We start from the raw sequence: 8,198 nt of genomic DNA, 5'->3' as shown, positions 1-8,198 counted from the left end.
ATGAGTTTTAAAATGTATTGTTTCAGTTTTTTTCTGCTTGCCTACAGTTTAAAATATCCTGATGTGGACCATCATGGTATAATATGTGTGTGTAAGTATATTCATTATCCAAAAAAAAAAAAAAAAAAAAAGACGGTTTTGTCTCCCTCTTCTCTTTCTTTCCCTTAGTCTATCCCCTCCCCTGCTTGTTTTCTGTGCCCCCTCCTCTTATGTCATTCTTCCCCACTCTCTTCACCTTGGGGCCCACCCCATTCAAGCACAAAATCCATATCTTCTAGTCCACAAGAGCAAAAGGATCAAGGATATTTACTGGAATCTTCCTTGTTCATTATTGTAATTCATATCTGTTTTATTCTGAGTCTTTAGTTTTTACATATTTACAACCATGAAAAGAACAACAGGTATAATTTACTCAATGCTAAATCTGTTCACTCATATTGTGAATTCCTCCTTTACAAGATATAGTATGCAGAATTATTAAAATTGAGAGCATACATGTGGAAATTAAGAGCCATATGCATACAGCTAAGAAAGTCTTTATTATATTTTATAGTAAATAAAATACTAAAAACTTAAAAAGAACATTGAATTCACTAGAAAATTACCAGATTAAATTTGTTTGCTCTGAGTTCGTGAACATGAGATTTACAAAATTTGTAATTTTCAGAAAGCAAACTTCTTTCTGCTTGTTGGTTTGTTGGGCTGGAAGATCAAACCCAGGTGCTTACACATCCTAGGTCGAGTGATCAACTACTTACCAACAGTCCTAACTATAATAGAGCAGCATTCCATCTCTATGATAAAACGTACTTCAAGTTACAGGATGCAGAATAGTCTTAACTTAGGGATAGATGTGAAGAAAGATTATTTTTATTCACATTTCAATAAAAAGTTATATTTGCCTTGTCATTCTTAAGCCTTTCTAGGTAAAACCAAAGCAAAATGTGGTATCAAAATACGTGTAGGTGAGGGGGTTTGTTTTGTTTTGGGGTTTTCCAATGAGTCATGAAATGACTGAAAGTTTTCCTGGATAGCTGAAATAGTTGAAAAAATTCTTTTTTAAAAAAATTAAGACAGTACTATTAGTTTTCACAAATATCTCAAAAACTCAGTGCTCCATGTCTCTGAGAGGGAAAAATCAATTTTGCTCAGAAATGAAGGAAGAAGCACATTTGCTGTGCTGCTGCCTCTCGGCACCCTAGTCGGCAAGAGTGATGAGCAGGGAGACGGGACTCAGGCAGACCCACACCCTAGTCTGCAAGAGTGATGAGCAGGGAGACGGGACTCAGGCAGACCCACACCCTAGTCTGCAAGAGTGATGAGCAGGGAGACAGGACTCAGGCAGACCCACAATTAGATGCTGCTTTGCTGCCTCTGTGTCATCCATATTCCAACCTGAGTCTCCAAGCACAGACTGCTTTCAATATTCTAGAAGAAAAGCATGCTGTAACAAAACCTACTGAAGAACCGTGTTACAATTTGACAATTTGGAGTCTTCCATGGAAATTTAGGTTTCTTTATCAACCTGTATGTTTCCATTCCAATGTTTCCTACTATAGACCTTCAATGACATTTTACTTCTAATCAATATCCTTCTTGTTTTCTGGTTTTCAAATTAATATTTTTACTATTTTCTAGGATGTCTATGCTATTTTATGTTAACGGATGTTTTACCTGCATATATACCTGTGTCTTGATTGCCTGACTAGTTCTGCAGAGGCCAGAAGAAGCCATTAGATTCCCTGAAACTGGAGTTATAAATGCTATTAAATCACCGTATGGGTGCTTAGAATCAAATCTACGTCCTCTAGAAGGACAGCCAGTGAGCCATATCCCCAGGCCTTGATCTTTAACGCATTAATTTTCATTATCCCTGGCAATGTTTTCTGGCACTATAGATAATATTTCTGTCATTCAACTTTAAAATAAATATTCTAAAATCAAATAAAAAATAAACAGATATAGAGTACAGTAAGTCAATGAAAACAGACTTTTCATCAGTTAAAAATTATATTAACATTCTTAAAAATCACAATAGTATTTCCTTGGGCAATTCAAAAGTAAACTAGGTATTAAAATAGACCAGGGTGTTCTTATCAGCCTACTATCATTACTGTCCCTCAGACACCAGATTAAAAACCATACAATATAGTTTCTCCATATTTAAATAACACTGTGGACTTTTTCTACAATTGATTAAATGTAAAACACAGCAAACTGGATGCACAGAACAAACATGGGAGGTATGGTGTGCTTTCAGGATGTGGCATCTTGCCATTGACCACAGCATCTTGGAGCTCAATAAAGTCATCGAAATAGTTAACAGATGTTAGCCACACTTGAAATACAAAAGTTCTATTGCTAAAAAATATGTTGGGTCAGATGAAACTTTGGCTCTTAGTCCATAACTTAACAAACTTGGCAGATGGAAAGTCGGGATCCAGGGGAAAGAAAAAAAAAAACCACAACTTCAGGGCCACACACTCTGCATTTTGCCGAGGCTCATAAACCACTAACCATGTGTACCCTGCAGTAAGGTAGCTTGAGGAGGCATTAACACAGCACTTGATACTTAGAGAAATCTGAAGTCAATTTTCAGTTCTACTCAGCTAAAAAATAAAATGATTTCTGTAAGAGCAAATGAGCAGGCTTTGTTTACCTCCAGACGTGCACCGGGGTTAATTCCCAGCATTCAGTTGAACAGATGCCTTGTCTTGTCCTCCTTCTACTTCATGATCTACCCACCCAGTGGTAATCTTTTCAAAGCATATCTCCTTCCCTTGCTCTTTTTATTAACTTCCACTTGAGAATGAATTGGCACTAATGACGCTGTGATGAACCAGGGCTGGAATGGCTCTGCTCTCTCTTAAATCATAAACTCATTCATGTCGAGCTTTGAAGGAGGCTTGTGCGACTTTAGAGTTTGTGGTTTTATTCACTGCCTTGCAAATAAACTCACCAGCTTCCATCACTTTATGGAGATTCACACCCTGGAAGAGAAAACAGAAGACACCAGGTGGGATGGGGATGAGAGTCAAGAAAAGAGAGGGGAAAAAAGGATGAAGCGAATTGTTTTAATCTCACTAGTAGTAGGTTAACTGTTTAAAATTAGGGAACATTTTGTTCATCACCAATTCACGGTCAGCATTTATTTCCATGAACTATGTAGGTTGTGTTTTAGGTCTCTCCACTTTATTAAAACATAATATGTAGAAGACACCTTTGAATAACAGTACAATTTGCAAACATATCAAATGTTTAAGACGTACAATCGTAGAATTTGAAGAAAGAGAAAATAAAGTAGTAATGGATTGGAGAAGTTTACAGTTAGAAACTAAATTGGGAAAAATGATGTTTTCATTATATGTGAAGAAACAAACTGGGTAAGTTTATATGGATTCCCCAGGAAAGATGAATGCTTTTTTTTAACCATATGCAGAATTGTGACATAGTATGAAATGGGAACCTGTAAGGCAGATAACATGAACAGTATTTAGTATAATGGCACCTACTGTGCCTGATGCTTTGTACTGTCTGATAGGAAGTCTAAGAGCAACGGAGGCTTAGGACAATCCATGAAAGATCGTAGTTAGTCTGAAGGCCAAGATCAGGGCACGTTCCTCATCTGTGGGCCTTGGAGTAACAGTGTTTTGCCCAGTACTCTTGCTGTGATGTGAGAGACACACTGTGGGAATGCCCACTATATATTTGTCTTCACACAACATCTCTCATGCCTTTGTATCTTTCTTCAACATGAACTAGAAACTGTGAGGACTAGTTCAATTAAAATTAATCTTTCCTAGTAAACTGCTACTAGCTGTTTTAAATAGTTATCAAAATCTGATTTCCTCCTAAAATGGATAAGAGTGTATTTCACAAAGCTTTCTATAACCTGTTCATCTTCATTTTTCTTTCTAAACACATTTCAGAACATCTTTGTTATTTCTCTTTTTAATAATGATCAAGAAAATATTTTGTATAACAATTCTTTTAAACATTTTTCTTTCATAATATAAACATGTTTTCAGGGTAGCACCATTCTTTTTGATTTGTGAAAATTGTTTTTGTCATGGAACATCTGAGTCAACATTTTAATTTAAATTCTTAATCCAATGTTATCTATATAGTTTCAATTGCCTTACATTTCTGAATTAAATCTATTAAGAATTTCATGGAATATTTTAGTTGTTAATGTTCCTCTAAACATTGTACAAATTCCATTTCTAACAATTATGCATTGATAATATGCTAGTATATCAAGAAAGAATTTTGTTTTGGTCTTTTTCTATTTTATTTAACAACTGATATGATTTTAAAATATTTTATTTAATCAAATCACTTATCAGATGTCTGAAAAGCAATATGAAATGTTGTGAGGTTTCACATAGATAGTATATCTATTTGTCTCCATGAAACTTACATGCTCCTGGCAACTACACTCATGAATACAAATTTCTGTATTTGTGGAGGTTCATGGAGCAAGATATGCCCAAGTGTTTAAAAAGACCAAGGAACTCCTGAGGAAAGAGTAGAAAGAATGTGCCGGAGGAGAGTTTTTGAAAGTACAATTATTTTTTTTTAATTTTATATTTTATTTACATTTAAGATGCCATCCCCTTTCCACATTTCCCCTCCCTAGAACACCCCTGTCCCATGCCCCCCCTTTCCTTTTTAGAAAGTACAATTCTGACTCATGTTTTATGTGGTAACTATAGTAAGAAGTTATGAGAGGCACTGCAGATAACGAAAAGCAAAGCAAAAGGCCTTAAAAACAGTAGCACAGTACATGTGGAGGGTGAGGAGCAGGAGAGCCATGGTACATGTGGGTAACAATGGGCAAACCAGTCACCAATACTATTTGTAATGGAGAAGGTACCAACAGGCCAGAGTGTGTTATACAGTAAGCCTTCTTTTGGAGGAAATACAAGCTCCCTGGTAGGTGTTAAAGCAGAGGCATTGTATGTGTATCCTTTCAGTACAGAGAGTCCTGTAGTAGTGATGGACTCAAATGTAATTCGTGTAGGAGGCAGTCATTCATTCAGCAGAGACAAGTCCTATAACTGCTTGCACTTGGTAACCAACTGGAACTGTGATCCATAGTGACTGTAGTGCTCCTCAACCTGCAAAATTCTTAGGGTAGCATTTGGATTTTCTGGAATTTGGCTTTGAAACCTAAAGTTACAGAACACACTGAACACTGGTTGTTAAATAAACTTAATTCAACCATCCATGTTCCAAGAAAGGTTCACTCTCTCTTCCTTTTCAGTCACTGCCTTCTAAAACAATAATTAGGCCACTGTGTAAGTAAACTACTACTTTCATAAACAGAGGATGAGCAATAAATGTTGTTGTTTTTAGACAACAGCTGTTAGTCTTTGATGCCAGGTAAAATGACAATAAATATTTATGAAGCATCTCTATGTTAAAGAGACTGTGTATTAATGAGCTATAATTGCATTTTGGCTTCAAAGGAAGATAGAAGAATAAACAATGTCCTAATACATCTCTAGGGAACATGAACAAATAAAAGTACAGAATTTGGGGAATCACCAGGATCCATAAAACTTTGCCTGGGGTGTAGACGGATTCCAGGAGTGGGCCAGTTGGCTTTGCCTTACTTTCTAGATGAAATGGGGCATGATGGAAAAGACCACTCAGAGTCACATGAGAGCAGTGAAGAAGAAAGAGGAATTATAGGTAAGTTGGATACCATGGACGCATCAGTGTAATTACAGTAAGACTGGAAAGGCAGGAGGCGAGAGAGGCAAGTTTCTTCTGTAAGCTAACTGATGCTTTTATGATTTGGGTGTCCAACCATCTCAGAATAGTTTTCTTACATTTCCTAGTTTCCCATGAAATAGAATCTCCCCTGTGCTTATAGATTTTGTTACTAAGCATAAAGAAATTACTTGCAGTAGGTGCATGCAAGATGTACATTTTCAGGTACTTGCAAAGAGGCTCTTTGAAACCCAGGATCTTACTGTCAAGTTTAATTGACCTTTGCTCTTCCATTGACTATTTGCAAGGTGTCAGGAGCCCCAGGCCAACAGAATCCCGGCCTGACTGAGGATCATTCCAGCTTCTCTGAGGATCCACACTAAAAGCAAAACTGCAAAATCAAAGCATTCTAATTGCAAAGACACGAGCTCTTGCACGTGTCTTAAATAGGCAAAGTCAAAGCGGATAATATGTGAAGACATATTTCTAAGTTCACAAAGCTTTATAACGTGGAATAAGAACACTCTTAGTAATGTTGCCACAGCAATAAACACATGCAAAGGCCCTGCAACACTTTCATTTTAGTTTCCTTCTGTACAATAATAGAGCAAATAGCAAATGTGTAATAAGACTTTGATTTCAGCTGTTTTTCAAGTTTGAGAATGTAGTTCTATTTGAACATGAAAAGAAAGCATGGGTTTTAAAGCTACGTTATAAAGAACTTACTGTGTTGAGTCCCATGCCGTTGAGCATATATATCAAATCCTCAGTGGCGACATTCCCAGAAGCACCTTTCGCATAAGGGCAGCCACCTAATCCGGATACAGCAGAGTCCACCACACTAATTCCCATCTGAAAAATAAAGCTCAACAGCTAAGGCATGTTCATGTATGAAACATGAGTCACTCATTTCTACTTAACCTGTTGTGAAGAAACAGCAAACAAAGTTTGAGCATGCTATGTGACACAGTTAGCTAGAGTCATCCCTGGAGAAACAACTCTTTTTCTAAGTTTGTCTCTTAGACCAACAAAATCTCTGCTAAAAGATCTTTGCAGCTGGGCCAGTACTACACCAAAATTTAAAAGGTAAGGTTTTTGTCTGTTTGTTTATCCCCTGTAAGAGCACCGCTGGCATGGTTAAGCTTGCGGTATAGTTAATTCATCTCTAGTTTTATATATTTTCTAATTTCCACATTTATCTTTAAAGCATTCCAACACTACAGCTCAAAATCACAGCCACAGAAGACTGAGAGTTGGATCTGGGACTTTGAGATGAGATTAGTACTTGCAAGGGTTTTTTTTTTTTTTTTTCTTACTTAATTTTTTATTGGATATTTTATTTACATTCCAGATGCTATCCCTTTTCCCCATTTCCCCCCCACCCCCAGAAAATCCGTATCCCATGCATCCTTTTCCTTTTTGCTTTTATACACTTTTTAAAAATGTTAATCAAAGGCTTTATAAGTTTGGTAATGTTCAAACAGAAGTGTAACCCAATACTCAACCTAGATATATCAACTATCTTTGACTGGTGGAGACACGTGAACATCTGCCTCGATATCCTCCCCTTTCTCTCTCTTTCTCTCTCTCATCACCTAGCTTCTCCTCTCCTTCTTCTCCTCCTCCTCTCCTTACTCCTTCTCTTTCTCTTGGTACTCCTCCCACCTTAGCTTCTCCTACATATCACCCTTCCTGTTAAAATAAAACTTTTCTCTCAAAATACAGTTAGAGCATAATTATGCCAATTTGTACCAGTGAGGTACAAGATAATCCTAATACCCAGTCCATCATTTTGTTGACTAACCAGAACCTCTGTCATCTCTCCTAACTAAAACACTTAGTTCTGAACCTGGCTTTTTTCTTGGCTTTAGAATGAATGTCAGCTAAAGACCATCCACACAAATCTTTTCTCTCAAGGTAAATAGCCAGGATTGGCTATGAGGCTATAAGTTTTCAACTCCATCAGAAATCCAGAATGGCTGAGTTAACTAAAATTATGGGAAGCACAAAGCATAGCTTCTAAAACTTAGCCAATTTATAGAGACCACTGAACACCTGGATACTCCCTATACTATAAACGTTGGAGCATCTGATCTTCAGCCTTCTGGCCCAGGATCATCTGACAGACCTTAGTGCTGCAGAATTATTAAGGGCTGATTACTCTGTCTAGGCAGATATAATCAGTCAACTATTCTGCAAGTGTGTCTTTTTCTGGACAGTAATTTGTCTGTAGATGGAAATAGGCAATTCTTGCCTAGTGGCTGTCTCACCACAACTGGAGTAACTCCAAAGATGCTCAATTTCTTCTTAGAATCCAAGACAGGAAGCTGTCAGGAGCAGACAGGTCTCTAATCAAAATGAACATTACTACAGAAATGTTTGTAACGTCAATTCTGTGGACTTCTGACGTTTTGAAAACCAACTATCCATGTAAAGTAATCTGGACTGTTGTCTGTTAACTCCACTCAGCTATTTCTAAA

The 8,198-nt window shown here is 37.1% G+C and overlaps 1 protein-coding gene across 1 annotated transcript in view; it reads right to left on the bottom strand.

Annotated features, from left to right (window-relative positions):
• Positions 1 to 326: 326 nt before the first annotated feature.
• The window catches only part of Hmgcll1 (3-hydroxy-3-methylglutaryl-CoA lyase like 1), a 119,314-nt gene continuing 111,442 nt past the window's right edge, over positions 327 to 8,198 (bottom strand). The window contains exons 8-9 of the mRNA XM_034508171.1: positions 6,445 to 6,570; positions 327 to 2,990 (exon numbers count right to left, since the gene is read on the bottom strand). Coding sequence (XP_034364062.1) covers positions 2,880 to 2,990; positions 6,445 to 6,570 — 237 coding nt within the window. The 3' untranslated portion in view covers positions 327 to 2,879. The remainder of the gene's footprint in view (positions 2,991 to 6,444; positions 6,571 to 8,198) is intronic.

This window comes from Arvicanthis niloticus, chromosome 7 (genome assembly GCF_011762505.2).
Source record: "Arvicanthis niloticus isolate mArvNil1 chromosome 7, mArvNil1.pat.X, whole genome shotgun sequence".
NCBI classification, from domain to species: domain Eukaryota; kingdom Metazoa; phylum Chordata; class Mammalia; order Rodentia; family Muridae; genus Arvicanthis; species Arvicanthis niloticus.
This window is presented reverse-complemented; position numbering and strand designations above follow the sequence as displayed.